This window comes from Trachypithecus francoisi, unplaced genomic scaffold, assembly GCF_009764315.1.
Source record: "Trachypithecus francoisi isolate TF-2019V2 unplaced genomic scaffold, Tfra_2.0 Lachesis_group1, whole genome shotgun sequence".
Classification (NCBI taxonomy): Eukaryota; Metazoa; Chordata; class Mammalia; order Primates; family Cercopithecidae; genus Trachypithecus; species Trachypithecus francoisi.
This window is the reverse complement of record NW_022681454.1, coordinates 124,398,955-124,425,470: the sequence shown is the minus strand read 5'-3', so window position 1 is coordinate 124,425,470 and position 26,516 is coordinate 124,398,955. Positions and strand designations below refer to the sequence as shown.

The 26,516-nt window shown below is 37.7% G+C and overlaps 1 protein-coding gene across 2 annotated transcripts in view; it reads right to left on the bottom strand.

The window, feature by feature from the left end:
- INTU (inturned planar cell polarity protein) overlaps positions 1 to 26,516 on the bottom strand; it is a 116,101-nt gene that overhangs the window by 22,564 nt on the left and 67,021 nt on the right. For both annotated transcript variants that reach the window (XM_033215204.1, XM_033215205.1), the window contains exons 9-14: positions 15,871 to 15,924; positions 11,689 to 11,751; positions 10,149 to 10,370; positions 9,006 to 9,488; positions 7,326 to 7,423; positions 2,575 to 2,764 (exon numbers count right to left, since the gene is read on the bottom strand). In XM_033215204.1, coding sequence (XP_033071095.1) covers positions 2,575 to 2,764; positions 7,326 to 7,423; positions 9,006 to 9,488; positions 10,149 to 10,370; positions 11,689 to 11,751; positions 15,871 to 15,924 — 1,110 coding nt within the window. The remainder of the gene's footprint in view (positions 1 to 2,574; positions 2,765 to 7,325; positions 7,424 to 9,005; positions 9,489 to 10,148; positions 10,371 to 11,688; positions 11,752 to 15,870; positions 15,925 to 26,516) is intronic.

Genomic DNA, 26,516 nt, shown 5'->3' with positions numbered 1-26,516 from the left:
TATGTGCATTATATTATATTAACAGTTTATAGACCTGTCTTCCACAGTGGAAGATAGAAAATTATAAACTTTTTTCCCCAGGGTACAGACAATATACAATCTTCTTTGTGTGTTTTAAAACCAGCAGTGCCTGGTTCATAGCAGGTGCTTAATAAATATGTTCTAAATGAACAGATAATTCTGTAATAAATTGGAAAAATATATATTTAAAGCAGCATTTTGTCTTCCTTTGACCCATAATCTCTAAATTTCATACTGATTACAAGCATTAGCAAAACAATGACTCATTTGGACTATAAAGACTTCTTATAAGTTTCAGGCCAAACAGTGGAGTGATTCTTGATCCTTTTCTTTCCTTCATAGCTTTTATCTAATCCTTCAACAAATTTTTTTGCTTTGCCCTCCAAAATATATCCAGAATCCAGAAGCTGTAATCATTTCTTGCTTTCAGAATTTTGAAAGCCTCCTAACTGGTCCCTGCCTCCACCCTTGCTATTCTGTTTCCTGTTCTACCCACAGTAGCCTGATTGATTCTTTAAAAAAAAATTATGGATCATGTCCCTTCTTTGGGCAGAACTGTTCAAGAATGTATGATCTCTTTCAGAACAAAGCCCAAAGTCCTTATCATAGTCTATCTGGCCATGCATAAGCTGGCCCTGCTACCTTTGTGATCTCTTCCTCCACTCTCTTTTCAGTCTGCTCCAGCACTCTTCCAGCCCCTAGGGGATGATTTCGGGATGAAACTGTTCCACCTCAGATCATCAGGCATTAGAATCTCATAAGAACTGGGCAATCTAGATCCCTTCCATAGACAGTTCACAGTAGGGTTTGCACTCCTATAAGAATCTAATGCCACAGCTGACCTTACAGGAGGCGGAGCTCAGGCAGTAATGCTCTGCCGCTTTGCATTTACTGTTCCCCTTGCTGGAAGCTTTGCCCCGAGAGAGCCACATGGCTTGCTCCCTCACTTCATTCAGGTCTCTGTTCAAGTATCACTTGACATGATTAGAAAGACCTTTCAAAATAGTCACTCCCACCTCTCATCCTTACCATGTTCTTTTATTTTGCTTGACACTGGTTCTTCTTAGCATACTATTTTCTAATTCTTTTCTTTCCTCCATTAGAAAATAGGCTTCATGAAGGAAGGGACTTTGTTTTGTCCACTGTTGTATCCCAAGCTCCTAGAATAGTGTCTGGTGCAGAGTAGGTACCTCAATGTTTAAATAACATAGGGAAAACTAATTTATATTACTAAATATTATCAAATAAGTAAATGAAATATTCTTTTATAACATTTATATTATGTTAAAAAGGAAAATAGGAGCATAAGAATCCAAAGCATATAGGAATATATGGTCAAACACAGTATTTCTACAGAATAACAATTTCTGAGGACTCAAAGAAAAAATCCTATAAGACATAGAATTTTACTGCTGAATGAGCCTGGAGAGAAGATAAAATCTATCCCACTAGCTTCATAGCTAAGGAAACAGGAGGAGGTGAGGTTCAGTCCAGGATTCCTTATTCCTTGTCCAATGTTCTTCCACTTTTAAACCCAAATTCTTCACAAATTTGGCATCCTTAACACATGTATTGCTATATACATTACAATCATTTTCAGAGAGGTTTTTTGGCTGTATAATGTCACAAGTAAACCTCTGTATGTTTTATCCTTTTCAAGAAATCAACACCTATCTTTTCCAGCCATTTAAACGATCTGATATTGTAATTGTATACAGCATTATTATTTATTCAACAGATGACAACAGTCAATGAAACTTCATCCTGGATAGAAAAGCAAGCAAGCAATCAACCAACCAAAGGCCAAAAAATTTGCATTAGTCTTGTGTCTACAGCTATATCTTAACCCAGCGGTCCCCAATCTTTTTGGCATCGGAGACCAATTTCTGGGGGAGGGATCGTTTCAAGATGAAACTGTTCTACCTCAGATCATCAGGCATTAGATTCTCATAAGTGTACAGCCTAGATCCCTCACATGCACAGTTCACAATAATAGGGTTTGCACTCCTACGCGCTGCTGATCTGACAGGAGGCAGAGCTCAGGCCGCAAGACTTCCTGGCCCGCCACTCACCTCCTGCTGTGCAGCCTGATTCCTAAGAGGCCACAGACAGCTACTGATATGTGGCCTGGGGGCTGGGGACCCCTGCCTTAACCCATTATATTCCAAAATACCTTATATTGTTGGCTAAATACTTAAAGAATTATCAAAGTTATTTTAGGAACCAATTGGTAGATATTATTACCCAAGTAATGGTTGAGTCACAGATATGAAATGTGGAAGGTTAATTTACATTACATATGACTGTATTATCCTTTGCTGTAGAAAACACAGGTCTACCATTTCCTGAAATAGTAACCCAAGACATCAAATTCAGTATGAAATAAAACCTTGAAGTACTGTGAGTATAAATGTTTTGGCACCCAAGTTAGATTGAGTGACTATTTAAAAAAACTTAATTAAATGAAAACAATGCTGGGCATATTAGAGAACAGAATGCTTAGAGATCTGGAAATTAAACTGGCGGAAAACTGTATTTATAGCAGTGCCCTACCTCTTCAACCAATGTCTGTTGGAAAACTGCACGAATGGAAAGACAACACTGATGGAAATTCTTTATTAGCTGAGGGTGGATAGAGCCACTTAGCTGCGCCACCTCTTCAAGGGTAGGAGTAATAAAGATTCCTTGCACTGTTTCTAAGGCAACATAATGGAAAAGTGTGTTCTCAGGACCAGATGTCAGTCTTAAAAAGAAAAATGAGAAGAAAAAAGAAATTTTAGTAAATTTTAAAATATTGGTTCATTTTGAATTTAGTAGACTTCTTACAAGCTTTTATCTACAATATAATATTAGTAGTATAATTAGGGATGGGAAACTGGGCTAAACATTTAATTCCCTCTTCATCCTTAACTGAAGTACAAGCTAGGGTTATTCATTCCCTTAATGGAGGCAAATACTACATGTTATGCAAGGATAAGTAAATATCAATTCATTTGCAAGTAACTTAATCACTCCTTTGCTAAACAACCCAAATTGGCTAACTGCCTCTTTTTCCATGGTTGGTATTGAATAATTCAGCTTGTGTCTGAACCAGATAGCTATAAGCCATAAACAAGATATCACTCTAGGGTAGACCACATATAAAAATACCTTCCAACAAACTAAATACATTTAAGTTAGTAGCATTAAAGTATTTTACCATGATAGTCAAACTGATGTTCCTGAAGAAAAATCAAATTATTATTACAACCTGAAAAATTTGATTAATATTCTATAATACCATGACAATTCGTGGTAGTATTCTAGCACTTCTCATTATTACTATCTTCTTTCTTTCCTATGTTCTCTTACTCATTTTTTACTTTCTTCCCCATCTTTCCTCCCTGGTTTAGTCTCAAACAGGCCAGCAGAACCTATAAATACTGTTAATTTCGGCCGGGCGCGGTGGCTCAAGCCTGTAATCCCAGCACTTTGGGAGGCCGAGACGGGCGGATCACGAGGTCAGGAGATCGAGACCATCCTGGCTAACACGGTGAAACCCCATCTCTACTAAAAATACAAAAAACTAGCCGGGCGAGGTGGCGGGCGCCTGTAGTCCCAGCTACGTGGGAGGCTGAGGCAGGAGAATGGCGTGAACCCAGGAGGCGGAGCTTGCAGTAAGCTGAGATCCGCCACTGCACTCCAGCCTGGGCGGCAGAGCGAGACTCCGGCTCAAAAAAAAAAAAAAAAAAAAAAAAAAAATACTGTTAATTTCTACCGGTAGTAAGATAAGCAAAAGAACAATAGTAATAGCAACAATGAAATAATAATAATAGTTAACGTATAGTGAATGCCCTCTATATACCAGGGTAGGTGTTTTAAAATACCTTAGTCTTAATTCTCATAATGATATTGCAAGGTAACATCCATTACTATCCTCATTTTAGCCATGAGAAAATCAATGGTCAGAGGACTTGGATTACCGTGTTTGAGAGGTCGCATAGCCAAATGGCAGATTTTAGCTAACTCTGAAGCTTGTTCTGTAAAACCGTGCTTTTTCCTCTCCAGGGCTGACTTCTGATTACAGCAATTCCCCTCCTGCATCTCAAATACTCAAGCTGCCCCATTTTAATCCTTCTATGGTAAAAGGCTGTCTATACTAAAAAACATCATCAGTTGATTTTTTTTTCCAGCCATAGCATAGAGACAAGAAAAAGGCATATTTCAGCTCTTAGCCTAGATACTGCCTAGCTCATCCATGCAGATTAAATTATTGTTAAACAGTTAATCAGGCAGTATGATCCAGATAAACTTCTTATCATTGATTTATGGCCTTGGAACTCTTTTGAGACCAGGGATAGGGAGGGAAGGAAATAATTTATAAATTCTTCTTTCACTTTTCCACAGGGTAGCTGGCTCATTAACAACTAGTAGCTGATCACCTTTCCAGAAATAAAAACTTAAATAAGATGAAAAGAATTATGATTATTTTAAAAGGAAAATAATTTAAAACATACATTTTAATCTGGAGATCTTCAGGTTAAAAAAAGTACAGAACAAAAATTATTCTTTACAAAATAACTTACAACATTATTCTTTACAAAATAAGTTTCTTTTGGGGGGGGTCAGAATTAACATTTTTGTTATCTTTTACATTGTTCTCTAAAAAGTAAACCACAATACAATAAGCAGGTTTAGCTCTTGAAACCATAAACTCACTCAGTATATATTAACTAAAAGTTTAAAAAATCACCAAATAAGCAATTACCCAGTAGGAAGATAAAAGATTTATACAAAAAAGCAGATAAAATCAGATTTAGTCTTCAGAAAAGTCACTCCTGCAATAGAGAATGGGTTTAGGGTAGGCCAGGAGTTGGGAAGCTGTTGCAATAAAACCAGGTGAAAGAAAATGGGAGCCTAAACTAGGGCAGTGTCAATAGGGGGGTGAATGGATTCAAGAACTACTGGAATGCAGAATGGGTAGGACTTAGTTACTGAATGAGATGTTTTGTATATGTTATTTTCAATATATTATATATATTTTATTTTACAAAGATAGGTGCATATAGGTTAGAATAATATATTACATCCTGTTTTATATCATGCTTTTATTTTATTTATTTATTTGTTTTTGAGGTGGAGTCTCGCTCTGTCACCCGGGCTGGAGTGCAGTGGCCGGATCTCAGCTCACTGCAAGCTCCGCCTCCCAGATTTACGCCATTCTCCTGCCTCAGCCTCCCGTGTAGCTGGGACTACAGGCTCCCGCCACCTCGCCCGGCTAGTTTTTTTGTATTTTTAGTAGAGACGAGGTTTCACCGTGTTAGCCAGGATGGTCTCGATCTCCTGACCTTGTGATCCGCCCGTCTCGGCCTCCCGAAGTGCTGGAATTACAGGGTTGAGCCACTGCGCCCGGCCTATATCATGCTTTTAAAATGAACTGCATTGTATAAAAACACCTTTGCATGTCAATAATGAGAATAAACACACGTCTTTGGCACCTTTTAAAATAGGAGAGCCTATGATTTACACCACATGTGAATTTATGTTTACAACATTGAACTTGAGAAAAAGAGTCTCCTTTTACTAGAGACAATGCCAATATAACATACATATTTTAAAAATTCTGATATGGAGTTAATAAAATTTCCGAGCAATAGTTTTTGTTAAACAGAAGACTAGAGTTTGGTACTTTTGGGTTCCATAAAAGGTTTGGTTCCAATTTATTTGTCTTAAAATCATGTTTAACTATCAAAAAATTAAACATTTATATTTGGAGGCATTAAATACTAAATTTTAACGCATCGGATTTCTGATATATTATTTTATGCAGACAAGTTACTTTTTGTCTTGACTTAAGAAAAAAAGAATTTCCTAACAACTTTGTAACACATACATTTGAACTTATTGCAAAGTGTTTCAGTAGTTAAGAATGTGGTAGCTCTGTACTGTGTGTATGTGTGTGTGTGTGTGTGTGAATTCTATTAGTATGTGTCTAGTTGTTCAAATAAAAGTATGCAATTGAGTTTATTATACCAGTTGATCCCACACGATGTCATAAATACCTGCCAAGGCGCAGGCGGACCTGCGTGTCACCACATAAGTGCATAAGAAGTGAATATATAACATTTCATATTATAATAATTACAGACAGTTTAAGTTGCTAAACATTCTCTCCTCACTCAGTTTCTTTTACCTCAGAATTCCCTACTCGATGCAAGTTTGAAATTATACCAACTTTCTAAAGAGTGTTAAGAGACCAGTTCCCTGGTTCCCAAACTCTTGAGAGTGAGATATACTGGGAGGAAACTTATTAGGAAATACTCTTGGGAAAAACAGCTATGGGGTGGAGTGACTCAGCAGAACTGAGCAGAGGGAGAAGATGAACTGCCCTGCAGTGGCAACAAGTCTCAGCCGATACTACTGGGTACTGTGAAGCTTGGCTGGCCTTTCAGAGTTATCTTCAATTTAGGCAAGGGGCCAAGCCTTTGTACTCACTTATTTATTAGTCATTAGAAGTGGGCTCCTCCCAGGGAGGAGTGTAACTTTAGCTGAGTCAACAAGTTTCCATGTAGGACACAGCCAGGGGAGTAACAAGGCTAGGGGATCTGTGAGGCATTAGCAGCCACCATTCTCAAGTGTTGGGAAGGAATACCCTGAGCTAAGGTGTAACTGGACAGCACATCACTGCATCCACCGAACACTCCAAAAAATAGTAAACACTAATTTAAAAATTATATTAAATATACAAAAGGGAGGTTACCTGTGGAGAGATAAAGGGGGACTTTCACATTTTGAAATATTACTTTGTGGCCAGGCATGGTGGCTCACGCCTGCAGTCCCAGCACTTTGGGAGGCTGAGGCAGGCAGATCACAAGGTCAGGAGATTGAGACCATCCTGGCTAACACGGTGAAACTCTGTCTCTACTAAAGATACAAAAAATTAGCCGGGCATGGTGGCGGGCACCTATAGTCCCAGCTACTCGGGAGACTGAGGCAGGAGAAATGGCGGAAACCCAGGAGGTGGAGCTTGCAGTGAGCCGAGATCGTGCCACTGCACTCCAGCCTGGGCGACAGAGCAAGACTTCGTCTCAAAAAAAAAAAAAGGAAATATTACTTTGTGTGTTTTTTCTCTCTTATAATACTAATATGGTAATTTTCCTAAATGTGTAATGAAATATTAAGGAAATACCACAGATCTTACCTTTAATATGTAAGATATATCAGAATTACATTTGTTGAGTAAAATACATGTTATAGAAATGTACTTTCTCACTGTAAAACTTCCTGAAAGAGTTTAAGTGAACAAGAATAAGAAAGTTTCTTACTTCACTTTATTATATATTTCTAATTCTTTTTCTGGAAGGTCCTTTTTCAAGTTTCCCAAATGAAATGGATTTGGAAGAGTAGACTTCTTTTTAGTGACCTGAAAAATACAGTTAAGTAGATTGGTTTATATCTAAGATTGGAATCATATAGCAGAAACAATTTAAAAATTAAACATCCTTCTAAGAGAACTACTTACCACTTGCAATGCTTCTTTTAAATATTTTTGATGCTAACTTGTACCTCTTGGCTTATCCATGGCTGACAGGGATCCCAGGGTCATGTCCTGGGAGGGCATGATGGTGTTCCCTGAAAACCTCCTACCAGAGCCATTACCAAGTTTGTATGTACGCATACTTGTCTCCCTCCCTAGACTCTGCACTCCTCAAAGTCAGGGGCTGTGTCTACTTATCTCTGTATCTCCTTTGTGTAGTATGGCCCTTGGCACTTAGTAGATATTCAATCAACATTTGTTGAATGGCTGAATCTTAAAGGTTAACTCAGTTTCTCTTAGGAGCTATTCATGGCTTGGTAATTCTTTAGTCTGTCCATATCCTTTTAGACTATTTCCTACCAATTTTATCAACTGGGATAACAGGTATGGTACTGATGTGAGTACTTCCAAATACACCCCACTTAGGGGTCCAAAAGTATTCTATTGTTTGGTATGAGGAGATTACATCTGGTTATTTATGCCATGCTACTAGCATCTCATATTTTATTTGTGCTCCTTCTCAGACTCCTCATCTGGTATCACCTCCATCCATCCAAATGACAAGTTTCAAAAGTGTTTTGAAAGATGACAGCATCACTAGAATAAGTACAAAGCCTCCCAGGATGAATGTTTTGATAATCATTTGGATATTTTATGGTATTTTCATGGAAAAGAATCAGGAAAAATGATCTGAAAAATGAACATCCTCTTTAGAGTCAACTTTAAAATCTTTAAGTATTACAAAGGCTCAGATTTTAAAATCTATAAAAATAGGATAATACACATATACACAGACACATACACACACACATACACACATTTAGGGTTCTGATTCTCTTTGCTGAACATTTCATTGGCTATTTAGTCAGATCAGCCCCCAACAGGTCCCACGGTTTGGATGCTCTCTGCTGTCATTGCAAATAGGAAAGAGATGAACACGGAAATTGAAATTAAAGCTTTCCTATTTCTAAGTACTGTTAAACAGATATGGATGTCAAGGAACTCTTGTCTTATTACTTGATATTTCTCTCTCTCTCTTTTTTTGAGACAGAGTCTCACTCTGTCACCCAGGCTGGAGTGACAAATCATGCAGTGGCACAATCTCAGCTCATTGCAACCTCTGCCTCCTGGGTTTAAGCAATTCTTGTGCCTCAGCCTCCCGATGTATCTGGGATCACAGGTGTGCACCACCATGCCTGGCAATTTTTTTGTAATTTTATTAGAGGCTGGGTTTTGCCACGTTGGCCAGGCTGGTCTCGAACTCCTGGCCTCTAGCAATCTGCCATGCATGGCCTAATATTTCTCTTTCTTTTTGGTTCAAAATCATTGGTTTGCCAGCAGTGACTGAAATAACCACCATGTCAAATGAAGAATGGTATGCCACTAAAAAAACTGTCCTGCAATTATAAAACAAGGACTGGAGAGACAACTTAGCTCCCAGAATGTACACACTTGAATGAGTACACACCTTAAGCAAGGTCCCCCTTTCTTCTAATCCATCAGAGCCCTGAGATTCTCTTTGCTTCCGTACTGCATCCGGTGTAGTATGGGGGCTAAAGCCATCATCTTCTCCACCTTCACAACCATTGTCAGATCCTCCACTGCTACGGGAAGGACTGGGCTTACGTGTCTTTAAGGAATAGTCACCAAAAAGGGTTCTTCTGCATGTTGGAGAAGTTGCTACTTTGGAAGTACCTTGTAGCCTACTGAGAATAGGGGAAGTGGTCAAGCTATCTGTTTTTTCACGTGATCCAGTAAGGAACCAATCAGCACAAGACAAACAGGGGGTTGGAGAAGATGCTAGCCATTCATCTATGCGAGAATCTACTCCATTCAGCTGGTGAAGAGTTGTTTTGACCTGATCCACATATATACAGTCTGGTCCAGGACTCCCAATAGCTTTGGATGCGCAACCTCCAGCTTCTAAGAGTACACATAGCATATAATGTTTCTATAGGGAAAAAAATTACAAATGTAGGTTTAGCTACCATGAAAATATTTACATAAAATGTGCATGTATAAATTTATAAATATCGAAGATATAGAGGCATATGGCATAATCATGTGATGATTATTAAAAATTCTTCCCTCATCTTTCCTTTTTGGTTATTATCAATGCTTCTTGATCCCAGCTGAAAACAATCTTACACTGCCTTATCTTGATATACCCTCAAACCACTTCTTTTGAGACACAGAATTCCCTAAGATAGCTGTCAAGAGCCTCAGTTACTGGAAGTCCTTTCATCTGCAATTGTACATTTATTCTGTTTCTGATTCTATATTCTTTTTATGCCTCCCTCCATCTCCAAAACAAGCCAATGGAAAAAACCACTATAGAAAGGGGAACAAAAGACTTTAGAAACCTGCTACAATCTTTTCTTAGATTTTATTAATATTTGTCCATGAGTATTAAATGGATGCAAAAAAGACATGCAACATTTCCTTGAATACTGGTATTAGACAAACTAATAATTTTACATGAGCATGTTTGTTTATTTATTTAGACAGTCAATAGATACCTACCTACCACTGCATCCCTCAATCCCAGCTGAAAAGAAAAAAAGAAAAGAAAAGAAGAAAAATCCCAAGAAAGAAGCTGAGGTAAACTTACCAAGCCAACAACTAGCAAAAAATATCTTCCTTCAGGTTCCGGAAAGACTTCAGCGCTTGAGTCTGCCAAAGGTCGGAGGTGATACTGAGGAAACACTTCTCTCCATATTATCAACTGACCAATTCTTTGTTTTGCTGCTAAAGGCAGCAGGCAATAGTGGCGACAGTATACGGCAATATCAATAAGATCATCCTTGGGTAAATGATTGCATATCAAATAACCCTTGAATTTAACCACAAAGAGCAAAAGTCTACCAGTGATATAAAGCAATAGTCCCATAATATATTTCTAAGAGTTTTATAAACACTTCTTCACTTGGTTTAGAATATTCTAGTTTCAAATGGTGTAAATGAAGATATAGTAGATGTTTTCTTGTTCTTTTTTTTTTTTTCTTGAGGTCAAAGTAGAGCTCAAATGATAACTTAAGGTCTACCAACAGGCAGACTTAAGCACAAAGCAAGATCACCTCTGCACAGTATAGCTTCAGTATTTGGCAAAATTAGACAAGAACTGAATTCTGATAATGGAAAGTCAAGAAGCAGGGGTCATGACAGAGACTTTTCACTGTGCACCCTTCCCTATTGCTTCTTTGTTAGATGTGTTTTACATTGTGTTTAAAAATCCTTTTTTAAAAATAAAAGTACTTAAATTCATTTGATGCTTTATTTGCTTTACATGAACATGAACTAAATGTTATATAAGACTTATTTAAAAGATGTAGGTTACTTTTCTCTTTTTTTGAGACAGAATCTCACCCTGTCACCCAGGCTGGAGTGCAGTGGCATGAACTCAGCTCACTGCAGCTTCTGCTTCCCGGGTTCATGCCATTCTCCTGCCTCAGCCTCCTGAGTAGCTGGGATTATAGGCACGCACCACCAATCCCAGGTAATTTTTTTTTGGATTTTTAGTAGAGATGAGGTTTCACCACGTTAGACATGCTGATCTCGAACTCCTGACCTCTGGTGATCCACCTGCCTCGGTCCCCCAAAGTGGTGGAATTACAGGTGTCAGCCACCGTGCCCAGCCAACTTTTCAAGACAGGATAAAAAATACACTCTTTCAAAAGGAAATCCAGAAAAATATTGTTCTTCTCTCTTACAAACTTGGTCCTTTGAGTATTGTTTCTCCTGTGCATATTTGTAAATACTTTATAAATGCTTTAGAATGCAATGAAACCATAAATATTTATTATATTTACAAATATGTAGATGCAAATCTTGTTTTAAGGTCTTAATCTGGTCAGGCATGGTAGCTCACGCCTGTAATCCCAGCACTTTGGGAGGCCAAGGCAGGAGGATTGCTTGAGCCTGGGAATTGCTTAAGCCCAGAAATTGGATGTTGCAGTGAGCTATGATTGTACCCTGCGCTCTAGCCTAGGTGGCAGAGCGAGACCCTGTCTCTAAAGTGACAAAGATCTTAATCTTATGGTACCTACATTTAAAGGAAAAGAGATAAATGTATTTTTCATGTTTGTAAAATTTTTGACAATTTAGGTCTGTTTATATAACGCTGGACATTTAGACTTCCAGCTTCAACTTACCTTGTAAAATAGAGAAGACCCCAAAATTGTATACAGCCGCCTCATGTCATAGTAATCCTCAGACTGGGGGAAAAATTCATAGTGGATTTTATATTTTTATTTTTTTGTGATAAAAATTCCAATTAAGCTATAATAGTTAAAATGAAAATTATATTCTTTAGTATCTAAACTTTTCATAGTGTCATCTTTAGAAATCAATATACCAGAGTATTAGGATGAAATATAATATGTATATGTTTATTTCACTGAGAACAACCTTATTTTTTATTCTTTTAAGATGCTTGATTAGAGACATTAAGAACATAAAATCTGTTACTCTATGAGGGATTTCTTACAACATATCTTTTTAGGACAAACAACTTTTACTCTACATCATCTACAGTATCCAATATTACCATATGCTATTTTTGAAAGCACTAATTGATGCAACCTATTTGCAAGCTACTGAGTGGTATGTAAAAAAAATTAAGTATACATACCCTTTGAATAATTCTACTTCTAGAAATCTACAGGAATACTCAAGCAGTGGAATCATGATTTTTATATAAAAAGTTAACAGTTGGATTATTTGTAATATGGAAAAATCAGAGATAACATGATATTCAACAATGGAGGAATGGCCAGCAAAACTATATATACCACAGAATATCACACATATGTTAAAAAAATACGATTGATCTATATGAGCAGGCATAAAAGGTTTCAGGATACACTGCTCAGCAAAGAACGCAAGCTGCAGAACAAAATATACACTATCATCTGATTTTTGTTAAAAATAGCATCCCCACCAACTATGTACATGTGTGTTGGTTTGTGTGTGGGAATGTATGTATATGGAAAAAGGTCTGGAAGGATACATTCCAATCCATAAGAGCAGTTACACCTGGGGATGGAAGTGAGAGAAAGGGATAAGCGAAGGTATTTGCTTTTAATAACCATGCTTAGAGCTTCACCCTGTACACAGCTATTACTTTTATAAGCTTTTTTTCTTTTTAAAAAACCCAACGAAACCTAAAGAAAACTAAAAACTGGAAATAACACAGCCATTCCTCAGTCAGGGATTGGATAAACAAATTGTGATACATGTATATGATAGAATACTACTATTCAGCAATATTAAGGACTGAACTGCCTGCACAGTAGCAGGAATGAATCTTAAATCCATTATGCTAAGTTAAAGCCAGACACAAAAATTACCTACTGTATGATTATTTATTTATTTAAATTCTCAAGACACATGTGGAGTGTCTGGTTTATTCAAAGGGGCTTGTCAGAGGCCCGACCATGGAGCAGGAACCAAATAGTTGGGAGCTATGGGGCTGAACAGGGCAGGGATGCCCAGGTACGAGAAAGGGGGGTGTGCTGAGCAACCAGAGCAGCATTAGAGCCAGGTTGAGCAGGATGATTCACTTTATATGACATCCTGAAAAAGGCAAAATCATGGGGACAGAACACAGATCAGTGATTGCCAGAGGTTGGGGGTATAGAGAGGGGTTGACTATAAAGGGGAAAGAAGAATTTACTGAATGTAAATTATACCTTAATAATAATTTTTAAAAACTAAGGAAAACACAGCATTAGGATTAAATCTTTAATTTCACCAAAAAGTACAGAATAGATCCTTATTTTCATATTTTTTAAATTAAGGCAAAATTCAATGTGAAGTATTGTGTGAGTTTTGACAAATGCATATAGCTATGTAAGCACCACCAAAATCAAAATGTAGAACAGTTCCCTCAGCACCTCCCTAAACCAACTTTTTTTCTGAGTAGTAGTCCATTCCTGGATATACCAGAATTTGTTCTGGTATTCACACCTGCTGAGGGACAGTTAAGTTATTTGAGTTGTTTCCACTTTTTGGCTATTACAAATAAAGTTATTTTGTATACAGGTCTTGGTATTACATATGCTTTCAGTTCTCTTGGTTTAAAAAGATAGGAACAGACTGGTTGAATTATATGGTAGGTATATGTTTAGGTTATTAACAAATTGCCAAACTGTTTTCCAAAGTAGTTGTACCATTTTACATTCTCAATTTATCCATTTTTTCTTTTATGAATTGTGGGTTTTTTTTCTTTACTGTATCTAGGAATCCCAATAGATTATTTTTAACCATAGAAAATGTTGTTAATTCCACTGCTCGTTAAAATAGTGTTCTATAAAGGCAGGAATTAGATTTTTTAAGTTCCAAAAATCAGATATTTTAATACTTTAGTTCTGAACTGCTCCTAATGGTTAATATCCATCTAAACATTTTCCATTACTCAAAAAATTATGAGCCATAAGAGTTTACCATGCCTAAATTTCTATTATTTTTACAGACAAAACACCCTTCCATTTGTTTAGGGTGTTTGTTAAGACTGAGTTACTCCTTCAAGTTAACATTCTCCTCCCAATTTCACTGGCAATCTTCTTGAGAATAATCCACACTTCATGGCTTTTACTTCCCTTACTTCCCATTTACTTTGTAAAAGAACTTTTATTACTGAGAATTTTAGCATATACAAAAAGGGAATTGTATAATTAGTTCCTGTATAGCCATCACCACCCAGGTTTAACTATGACCAGTCCATGGCTCATCTTGTTTCATCTGTATCATCATCTTCCCTTCCTCCTGCTGAATTATTTCAAAACCAATACCAGATATTATATCATTGCATCTGTAAACACTTCAGAATATATGTATAAAACAGAAGGAACTTAAAAATACATATAATCATAATACCATTATCACAATATAAAGAATTATTTTCATCTAATACTCAGTCATTTGTGCTTACATTTCCTTGAATGTATGAGACTCATGAATAGATTCAGCCTCATCTATGAGATTCGTTCTCATAATGTTTTTAAAACTTTGTTTGAATTAGGATCTAAGAAAGGACATATATACACTTGGTTGATAATATTCAGTCTCTTGTAACTGAGTTCTCTCTCAACTTCTCTCCCTTCTCCCCAACTTCAGACCACCCTTTTCTAATTTATTTGGAGAAGAAACTGTCCTGCAGTATTTGCCAGTCTGGATTTTGCTGACTGCAACCCCCCTTCCCCAAATGGGGTCATTTAACATGTCCCCTTTTCAATGGTATTTCCTATAAATTAGTAGTTAGGTCTTGAGGCCTCATCAAGCATATTTTATAGGTGGTCTGTGTGCTTCCATCAGGAACAACATATTATCTGTTGCTTTTCTGTTTGTGATATTAATAGCTATTGATGACCATTGCCTACATCCATTAATTCATTGAGGGACTGCAAAATGGTGATATTCCAATTCTGTGTCTTTCTTGACATTTCAGTTAGACTACTTTCATAAAAAGAAGCTCTCCTTCACCTCTGTTTGGTAACCTTGACATATGGTTTAGACAGGAAAGGCAGGATAAATGTCTGATTTTTCTTCATTTAACAGTTTTCACAAAAACAAGTTGATGCCCTCATATTCTCCAAAGTTGACTAGCAAGTTGCTTTTTTTTTTTTAAATATCTTTATGCACTTATGAACTTTTACATATCTGATGTGTTTCAATCTGTTGTAGGCATTTCCTTATAGATGTTCAACAGGGAGCCTCTTCAAGTTGTCTCATGACAATTTGAGCTCTACTATAACGCTATTTTTGGAAAGCCTTCTAAATTTCTGATATGACAAGATGTTCTCAGACTTATCTTGTACATTTTCAGCCCCAAGTTTGAATGAGCCAATTCTTGACAAGTCCTGGTTCCTTTTGGAGAGAAATGTTATTTATACACCATGGCCTGGGTATTAGTGGTACTTATCGTTACTGCGATGGTCACTATTGCTAGGCCTTTTCATTGGACATAGCTAGGAAATACAATAATTAAAATATTAAAAATCATATTGAGACTTCCAATTTAAGTACAGCTCTACAGGGTTCTTATTTAACTTAATCAGTATTACATTTATATTTATTTTCCTCAAAAACTTAGTTCTTAGTGACACCAGTGTAATTAATCATTTTTAATCCCATAATATACATTGTGTAACAACTATTTCAACTGAGTAGAAAATCCTAAGGCAAGAAAATGGATTTTGTCACAGTCAAAACAGAGGCCTAATGTGTATTTCAAGATTATTATATATCCACTTGGTAAATATTTAGAATAATGACTGGTATACAAAATAAGAATTCAACATTGAGCCTTTTGTAAAACCCACTCCTCCTCTTACCAGTTCTGCAAAATCTGCAGCCTCCAAGTCACTTAATGCCATGTCTAATTCCATCTATGTTAAAAAAAAAAAAAAAGAGTAACATAAGCATTTGACTCATATTAGTTACTTTTTTAGTAATGGCCATATAAAAAATGCTTAATTACTACTTGAAAATTGAGTATCTTTCTCCTTTGTGTTACTTAGGAAATGTCTCAAAATGAAACATAATGTTTTTAAGCTTTGCAATTATAAAACAGTTTACTTATTTAACATATTGTTTTTAAGCTTTGCAAACATAAAACAACTTACTCATTTAACATAACATACTTCAACTAAATCTCAATAACTGCAAAATGGTCTTCAGCATATATTCAATGCATAGTAAATTTATGAGCTTCAAAAGTTGCTTTCCAGTTTTAAGTTAGAAATTAATTTAAGCCTTTTGATTTCATAGAAGAAAATGAAAATCAGTCTTAAGGTAGCCAACTTATTTTGAGTTGTTCTTGTTTCTCCATTTTTGTATATTACTCAACAGTTGGATTCTTGAAAAATATCATCTTCCCTGTCTTTCTCCTGGACACAATGTTTTGCATTCAAGGGTTGTCAATCTTTATTCCTAGATTAAAACACAAAGGCAAGTGTTCCTCTGGAATCTGGCACAGTTCAACTATCCCAGAGAGTTATCAGAAAAAAAATCTCTTACTTAGGATTTGGGTTTTGTTTCTATGGAAATTGCCTGAGCTCTTTCATGTATCACCTTTGTTCTTCTTTGAAGCATTCCAAATTTAAAAACAGAATAAATTTAATCTGAAGTTTAATCTGTAATACAAATATATATATAAATCAAAACTATTGGCAATTGAATTTTATAGCATACCTGCTATTTGTGAATAAGAACCCCCCCCTTTTTTTTTGAGATGGAATCTCGCTCTGTCACCCTGGCTGGTGTGCAGTGGTGCAATCTCAGCTCACTGCAATCCACCTCCCAGAGAATCTTTTTTTTTTCTTTAAAGGCCAAGGCACTCTCTGCAGGACTGTTTCACACACTAACTGTGTCTTACTGAGATGACAAAAGCTTTTGAAATATTAGTCATGCCTTTCAATGCTTTTCACACAGTATGAGTTATTACTCATTTGTGACCTACATTTTTCTGCATCTAGCAAATATTTCAGGTTCCCTTTTTTTGTGGCTATTAGTCTGTCTTATGAAAAACCACAGGACAAAAAATTACTGATTTGTGGTATTTCATCTCAGAAACTGTTCAGTGAGTTACTATTCCTGCTACTAAACTCTACAGGCTAATTAATGTACAAGATTACTATAATATATATGTTTGTTTATATTCCTTATATGAAAATATAAAAATATCTTTTCTCTTAATTATTTCACTGTACCCTAGGAAAATATGATTGAAAAAAAAAAAAAAACCAAAATGAGGAAATTCTCAAATACCTGGGAAGAAAAACTAAAGTAAGACCTCATCATATACTAAACCTGGAACAAATAAGTTTTTTCCAAGTTAAAAATAACTATTTAGTTTGTTTTTAAAAATAAGCAAGCAAAAATAACTATTTCCATCTAAAATTGCCAGGCATAAGTTACCTCACACATGATTTTTTTTTTTTTTTGAGATGGAGTCTCCCTCTGATTCCCAAGCTGGAGTGCCAGTGGTGCAATCTTGGCTCACTGCAAGCTCTGCCTCCTGGGTTCACGCCATTCTCCTGCCTCTGCCTCCCAAGTAGCTGGGACTACAGTGCCCACCACCATGCCCGGCTAATTTTTTGTATTTTCTTTTTTTTTTTTTTTTTTTCTTTTTTTATTTTTTTATATACTTTAAGTTCTAGGGTACATGTGCATAACGTTTATATCATGTATAACTCCCCAATGCAATCCCTCCCTCCTCCCCCCTCCCCATGATAGGCCCCAGTGTGTGATGTTCCCCTTCCCGAGTCCAAGTGATCTCATTGTTCAGTTCCCACCTATGAGTGAGAACATGCGGTGTTTGGTTTTCTCTTCTTGTGATAGTTTGCTAAGAATGATGGTTTCCAGCTGCATCCATGTCCCTACAAAGGACGCAAACTCATCCTTTTTGATGGCTGCATAGTATTCCATGGTGTATATGTGCCACATTTTCTTAATCCAGTCTGTCACAGATGGACATTTGGGTTGATTCCAAGTCTTTGCTATTGTGAATAGTGCCGCAATAAACATACGTGTGCATGTGTCTTTGTAGTAGAGTAATTTATAATCCTTTGGGTATATACCCAGTAGTGGGAGGCTGGGGGTCATATGGTACATCTAGTTCTAGATCCTTGAGGAATCGCCATACTGTTTTCCATAATGGTTGAACTAGTTTACAATCCCACCAACAGTGTAAAAGTGTTCCTATTTCTCCACATCCTCTCCAACATCTATTGTTTCCTGACTTCTTAATGATTGCCATTCTAACTGGTGTGAGATGGTATCTCATTGTGGTTTTGATTTGCATTTCTCTGATGGCGAGTGATGACGAGCATTTTTTCATGTGTCTGTTGGCTGTATGGATGTCTTCTTTTGAGAAATGTCTGTTCATATCCTTTCCCCACTTTTTGATGGGTTTGTTTGTTTTTTTCTTGTATATTGTTTGAGTTCTTTGTAGATTCTGGATATTAGCCCTTTGTCAGATAAGTTGCAAAAATTTTCTCCCATTCTGTAGGTTGCCTGTTCACTCTGATGGTAGTTTCTTTTGCTGTGCAAAAGCTCTTTAGTTTAATGAGATCCCATTTGTCAATTTTTGCTTTTGCTGCCGTTGCTTTTGGTGTTTTAGACATGAAGTCCTTGCCCATGCCTATGTCCTGAATGGTACTACCTAGATTTTCTTCTAGGGTTTTTATGGTATTAGGTCTAACATTTAAGTCTCTAATCCATCTTGAATTAATTTTCGTATAAGGGGTAAGGAAAGGATCCAGTTTCAGCTTTTACTTGTGGCTAGCCAATTTTCCCAGCACCATTTATTAAATAGGGAATCCTTTCCCCATTTCTTGTTTTTGTCAGGTTTGTCAAAGATCAGATGGCTGTAGATGTGTGGTATTATTTCTGAGGACTCTGTTCTGTTCCACTGGTCTATTTCTCTGTTGTGGTACCAGTACCATGCTGTTTTGGTTACTGTAGCCTTGTAGTATAGTTTGAAGTCAGGTAGCGTGACGCCTCCAGCTTTGTCCTTTTGACCTAGGATTGTCTTGGCAATGCGGGCTCTCTTTTTTGGTTCCATATGAACTTTAAAGCAGTTTTTTCCAATTCTGTGAAGAAAGTCATTGGTAGCTTGATGGGGATGGCATTGAATCTATAAATCACCTTGGGCAGTATGGCCATTTTCACGATATTGATTCTTCCTATCCATGAGCATGGTATGTTCTTCCATTTGTTTTGTCCTCTTTGATTTCACTGAGCAGTGGTTTGTAGTTCTCCTTGAAGAGGTCCTTTACATCCCTTGTAAGCTGGATTCCTAGGTATTTTATTCTCTTTGAAGCAATTGTGAATGGAAGTTCATTCCTGACTTGGCTCTCTGCTTGTCTGTTACTGGTGTATAAGAATGCTTGTGATTTTTGCACATTAATTTTGTATCCTGAGACTTTGCTGAAGTTGCTTATCAGCTTAAGGATTTTTGGGCTGAGACGATGGGTTTTTCTAAATATACAATCATGTCATCTGCAAACAGGGACAATTTGACTTCTTCTTTTCCTAACTGGATACCCTTGATTTCTTTCTCTTGCCTGATTGCCCTAGCCAGAACTTCCAACACTATGTTGAATAGGAGTGGTGAGAGAGGGCATCCCTGTCTTGTGCCAGTTTTCAAAGGGAATTTTTCCAGTTTTTGCCCATCAGTATGATATTAGCTGTGGGTTTGTCGTAAATAGCTCTTATTATTTTGAGGTACGTTCCATCAATACCGAATTTATTGAGCGTTTTTAGCATAAAGGGCTGTTGAATTTTGTCAAAAGCCTTTTCTGCATCTATTGAGATAATCATGTGGTTCTTGTCCTTGGTTCTGTTTATATGCTGGATTACGTTTATTGATTTGCGAATGTTGAACCAGCCTTGCATCCCAGGGATGAAGCCCACTTGATCATGGTGGATACTTTTTGATGTGCTGCTGAATCCGGTTTGCCAGTATTTTATTGAGAATTTTTGCATCGATGTTCATCAGGGATATTGGTCTAAAATTCTCTTTTTTTGTTGTGTCTCTGCCAGGCTTTGGTATCAGGATGATGTTGGCCTCATAAAATGAGTTAGGGAGGATTCCCTCTTTTTCTATTGATTGGAATAGTTTCAGAAGGAATGGTACCAGCTCCTCCTTGTACCTCTGGTAGAATTCAGCTGTGAATCCATCTGGTCCTGGACTTTTTTTCGTGGGTAGGCTATTAATGTTGCCTCAATTTCAGAGCCTGTTATTGGTCTATTCAGGGATTCAACTTCTTCCTGGTTCAGTCTTGGGAGAGTGTAAGTGTCCAGGAAATTATCCATTTCTTCTAGATTTTCTAGTCGATTTGCGTAGAGGCATTTATAGTATTCTCTGATGGTTGTTTGTATTTCTGTGGGGTCGGTGGTGATATCCCCTTTATCATTTTTTATTGCGTCTATTTGATTCCTCTCTCTTTTCTTCTTTTAGTCTTGCTAGCGGTCTGTCAATTTTGTTGATCTTTTCAAAAAACCAACTCCTGGATTCATGATTTTTTGGAGGGTTTTTTGTGACTCTATCTCCTTCAGTTCTGCTCTGATCTTAGTTATTTCTTGCCTTCTGCTAGCTTTTGAATGTGTTTGCTCTTGCCTCTCTAGTTCTTTTAATTGTGATGTTAAAGTGTCAATTTTAGATCTTTCCTGCTTTCTCTTGTGGGCATTTAGTGCTATAAATTTCCCTCTACACACTGCTTTAAATGTGTCCCAGAGATTCTGGTATGTTGTATCTTTGTTCTCATTGGTTTCAAAGAACATCTTTATTTCTGCTTTCATTTCGTTATGTACCCAGTAGTCATTCAGGAGCAGGTTATTCAGTTTCCATGTAGTTGAGCGGTTTTGATTGAGTTTCTTAGTCCTGAGTTCTAGTTTGATTGCACTGTGGTCTGAGAGACAGTTTGTTATAATTTCTGTTCTTGTACATTTGCTGAGGAGTGCTTTACTTCCCATTATGTGGTCAATTTGGAATAAGTGTGATGTGGTGCTAAGAAGAATGTAATTCTGTTGATTTGGGGTGGAGAGTTCTATAGATGTCTATTAGGTCCGCTTGGTGCAGAGATGAGTTCAATTCCTGGATATCCTTGTTAACTTTCTGTCTCGTTGATCTGTCTAATGTTGACAGTGGAGTGTTGAAATCTCCCATTATTATTGTATGGGAGTCTAAGTCTCTTTGTAGGTCTCTAAGGACTTGCTTTATGAATCTGGGTGCTCCTGTATTGGGTGCATATATATTTAGGAGTTAGCTCTTCCTGTTGAATTGATCCCTTTACCATTATGTAATGGCCTTCTTTGTCTCTTTTGATCTTTGATGGTTTAAAGTCTGTTTTATCAGAGACTAGGATTGCAACCCCTGCTTTTTTTTGTTCTCCATTTGCTTGGTAGATCTTTCTCCATCCCTTTATTTTGAGCCTATGTATGTCTCTGCATGTGAGATGGGTCTCCTGAATACAGCAGACTGATGGGTCTTGACTCTTTCCCAGTTTGCCAGTCTGTGTCTTTTAATTGGAGCATTTTGTCCATTTACATTTAAGGTTAATATTGTTGTATGTGTGAACTTGATCCTGTCATTATGATATTAACTGGTTATTTTGCTCATTAGTTGATGCAGTTTCTTCCTACCTCGATGGTCTTTACATTTTGGCATGTTTTTGCAATGGCTGGTACCGGTTGTTCCTTTCCATGTTTAGGGCTTCCTTCAGGGTCTCTTGTAAGGCAGGCCTGGTGGTGACAAAATCTCTAAGCATTTGCTTATCTGTAAAGGATTTTATTTCTCCTTCACTGATGAAACTTAGTTTGGCTGGATATGAAATTCTGGGTTGAAAATTCTTTTCTTTAAGAACGTTGAATATTGGCCCCCACTCTCTTCTGGCTTGTAGAGTTTCTGCCGAGAGATCTGCTGTTAGTCTGATGGGCTTCCCTTTGTGGGTAACCCGACCTTCTCTCTGGCTGCCCTTAAGATTTTTTCCTTCATTTCAACTTTGGTGAATCTGGCAATTATGTGTCTTGGAGTTGCTCTTCTGGAGGAGTATCTTTGTGGCGTTCTCTGTATTTCCTGAATTTGAATGTTGGCCTGCCCTACGAGGTTGGGGAAGTTCTCCTGGATGATATCCTGAAGAGTGTTTTCCAACTTGGTTCCATTTTCCCCCTCACTTTCAGGCACCCCAATCAGACGTAGATTTGGTCTTTTTACATAATCCCATACTTCTTGCAGGCTTTGTTCATTTCTTTTTCTTCTTTTTTCTTTTGGTTTCTCTTCTCGCTTCATTTCATTCATTTGATCCTCAATCGCTGATACTCTTTCTTCCAGTTGATCGAGTCGGTTACTGAAGCTTGTGCATTTGTCACGTATTTCTCGTGTCATGGTTTTCATCTCTGTCATTTCGTTTATGATCTTCTCTGCATTAATTAGTCTAGCTGTCAATTCTTCCACTTTTTTTTCAAGATTTTTAGTTTCTTTGCGCTGGGTACGTAATTCCTCCTTTAGCTCTGAGAAGTTTGATGGACTGAAGCCTTCTTCTCTCATCTCGTCAAAGTCATTCTCTGACCAGCTTTGATCCGTTGCTGGCGATGGGCTGCGCTCCTTTGCAGGGGGAGATGCGCTCTTATTTTTTGAATTTCCAGCTTTTCTGCCCTGCTTCTTCCCCATCTTTGTGGTTTTATCTGTCTCTGGTCTTTGATGATGGTGACGTACTGATGGGCTTTTGGTATAGGTGTCCTTCCTGTTTGATAGTTTTCCGTCTGACAGTCAGAAGGACTGGTCTGTGGTGTTGGAGATTGCTTGAGGTCCACTCCAGACCCTGTTTGCCTGGGTATCAGCAGCAGAGGTTGCCGAAGATAGAATATTGCTGAGCAGCGAGTGTACCTGTCTGATTCTTCCTTTGGAAGTTTCCTCTCAGGGATGACTCCACCCTGTGAGGTGTGGGGTGTCAGACTGCCCCTAGTGGGGGATGTCTCCCATCTAGGCTACTCAGGGGTCAGGGACCCACCTGAGCAGGCAGTCTGTCCGTTCTCGGATCTCAACCTCCGCGTTGGGAGATCCACGGCTCTCCCCAAAGCTGTCAGACAGAGTCGTTCGCCTCTGCACCGCCCCCGCTGCTTTCCCTATTGGACCTCAGCTGTGGGCTGTCCCCAGAGGTGGAGTCTACAGAGACAGGCAGGTTTCCTTGAGCTGCTGTGAGCTCCACCCAGTTCGAGCTTCCCAGCGGCTTTGTTTACCTACTTAAGCCTCAGCAATGGCGGGCGCCCCTCCCCCAGCCTCGCTGCTGCCTTGGGATAGATCGCCGCAGACGGCTGTGTTAGCAGTGAGGGAGGCTCCGTGGGCGTGGGACCCTCCCGGCAGGTGTGGGATATATTCTCCTGGTGGTGTGCCTGTTTCCTTAAAGTGCAGTATTGGGGTGGGAGTTACGCGATTTTCCAGGTGTTATGTGTCTCAGTTCCCCTGGCTAGGAAAACGGATTTCCTTCCCCCTTGCGCTTCCAGGTGAGGCGATGCCTCGCCCTGCTTCAGCTCACGCTGGTCAGGCTGCAGCAGCTGACCAGCACCGATTGTCCGGCACTCCCTAGAGAGATGACCCCAGTACCTCAGTTGAAAAATTTTTTGTATTTTCAGTAGAGACGGGGTTTTGCCATGTTAGCCAGGATGGTCTCGATCTCCTGACCTTGTGAGCTGCCCATCTCAGCCTCCCAAAGTGCTGGGATTACAGGTATGAGCCACCGTGACTGGCCTCACATACATTTTAAACTAGATTTCTTTTTTGGACGTAGTTTCACTCTGGTTGCCCAGGCTGGAGTGAAATGGTGTGATCTCGGCTCACTGCAATCTCCGCCTCTCAGGTTCAAGTGATTCTCCTGCCTCAGCTTCCCACGTAATTGGGATTATAGGCATGCACCACCACGCCCAGCTTATTTTGTATTTTTAGTAGAGACAGGGTTTCTCCATGTTGGTCAGGCTGGTCTCGAACTCCCAACCTCAGGTGATCTGCCCGCTTCGGCCTCCCAAAGTGCTGGGATTACAAGCATAAGACACCACACCTGGCCTTTAACTAGATTTAACTAACTGGCATTAAATTCCTTAATATTTTCTATGAGAAGATACATAGTCAATAAATCCTACTATTTTTACTACAATGAGAAATCTCAAGAGAAATGGAATCAACCTAAGTGTTCATCAACAGATGAATGGATAAAGAAAATGTGCTATATATACATAATGGAATACTATTCAGCCATAAAAAAGAACAAAATCCTGTCATTTATGACAATACAGATGAACCTAGAGAGCATTATGTTAAATGAAGTAAGCCAGGCACAGAAAGACAACTACCACATGATCTCACTCATATGTGGAACCTAAAAAAGCTGATATCACAGGAGAGCAGAATGGTGATTACCAAAGGCTTGGTTAGTTAGGGGAGAGGGTGAATGAGGAAATGTTGGTCAAAGGAATTACAATCACAGATAAGACAAGTCAAATTTAAAAAATATATTTAGATAAGCTTACAGAAATGAAAACTATGCAAATGATTGCCTGGGGCTGGAGGGGTAGGGAGAAGAAGTAATTGGGAGGGGAAAGAGAGAAGTGAATAATAACTACTAATGGTCACGGAATTTCTTTATTAGATGGTGAAATGTTCTAAAATTGACTGTGGTGATGGTTAGGCAACTCTGTGAACAGACTAAAAAACATTGGATTGTACATTTTAAATGGGAAAATTCTATGGTATGTGAAATATCTCAATGAAGCCATTGAGGAAAAAGAACTTAAGTTCACGTAACTACTGTTCAAGCTGAAAATTTAAAATACACTGAGTAGAGAATCTTGACTATTAAACTGCTGTGCTATACTGCCTTAAATAAGTAATTGGCAATTTAAACAGATAGGGCTTTATTGGTCTAAAACAGTGAGGTTTAATAATTTACTCTCATGTCTCCGAATGTTTTAGTATAAAGTGAAGGTCTTAAAAATATTTTGAACTAAAAAAAATGAAATCACGACTTATCAAAACTTATGTGGTGCAGCAAAAGTGGTGCTTGGGGGAAATTTATAGCATTAAATGCATATATTAAAAAAGAAGAGAGATTTAAAATCAATAATCTACGTTTCTATTTTAAGAAACTAAAACAAAAAGCAAATTAAATCTAAAATATGCAGAAGAGCAGAAATAATAAAAAATTAGAGGAGAAATCAATGACAATGAAAACAGGAAAGCCATAGAGAAAAATCAATGAAACCAAAAGCTGGTTCTTCGAAAAAAAATCAATAAAATGTATAAGCCTCTAGCCTAACTAAGATAAAAATAGAGAGGACACAAATTACTAATAGCAAAAATGAAAGTGGGGGCATTAGTACAGAGTCCATGGACATTAAAAGGATAGGAGAAGAATACTGTAAACAACCCCATGCTCACAAATTTGATAACCTAGATGGAATGGAAAAATTCCTTGAATGATACCAGAAGAAACAGATACTATAAATTGGTCTATACTTATTAAAGAAATTGAATCAATAACGATTTAATCAACTTGCAAAAGCAGAATGCACCAGGCCCAGATGGGTAGACTGGTGAATTCTACCAAACATTTAAGTAAGAAATTATACCAATTCTCTATAATTTCTTTCAGAAGACAGAAACAGAGGGAATACTTCCTAACTCATTCTATGAGGTCAGCATTACCCTAATACTAAAACTAGACAAAGACATTATAACAGCAAACAACAAACAAAAAAAGACAAATCAGTATCTTTCATGAACACAGATTCAAAAACGCCCAATAAAATATTAGCAGAGGGAATCCAACAATGTCTAAAAAGAAATATACACCACAGCCAAGGGAGATTTATCGCAGGTATGCAAGGCAGGTTTGACATTCAAAAACCAATTAATGTAATCCATCAAATCAATGGGCTTAAAAAAAATCACATGATTCTATCAATATATGCAGAAAAAGCATTTGAAAAAATCTGATACCCCTTCATGATAAAAACTCTTAATATACTAGGAATAGAGGGAAACTTCTTCATCTTGATAAAGAATATCTACAAAAAATCTAGTTAACTTCATACTTAATGGTGAGAAATGAGATACTTCCTAAGATCAGAAAGGGGAAAGGATGTTCCCTACCACCACTCCTTTTCAACATCATACTGGGAGGTCTAGCTAATGCAATAAGGCAAGAACATGAAATAAATGATTGAGAAGGAAGAAATAAAACTGTCTTTGTTTATAGATGACATGATTGTTTACACAGAAAATCTGAAAGAATTGACACAATCTTATATATTACAATTTTCTATATTAACCTTATATACTGCATGAGTATATAAGGAACCTCTGCCTCCCGGGTTCAAGTGATTCTCCCACCTCAGCCTCCTGAGTAGCTGGGCCTACAGGCATGTGCCACCACACTTGGCTTATTTTGTATTTTTTGGTAGAGGTGGGGTTTCACCATGT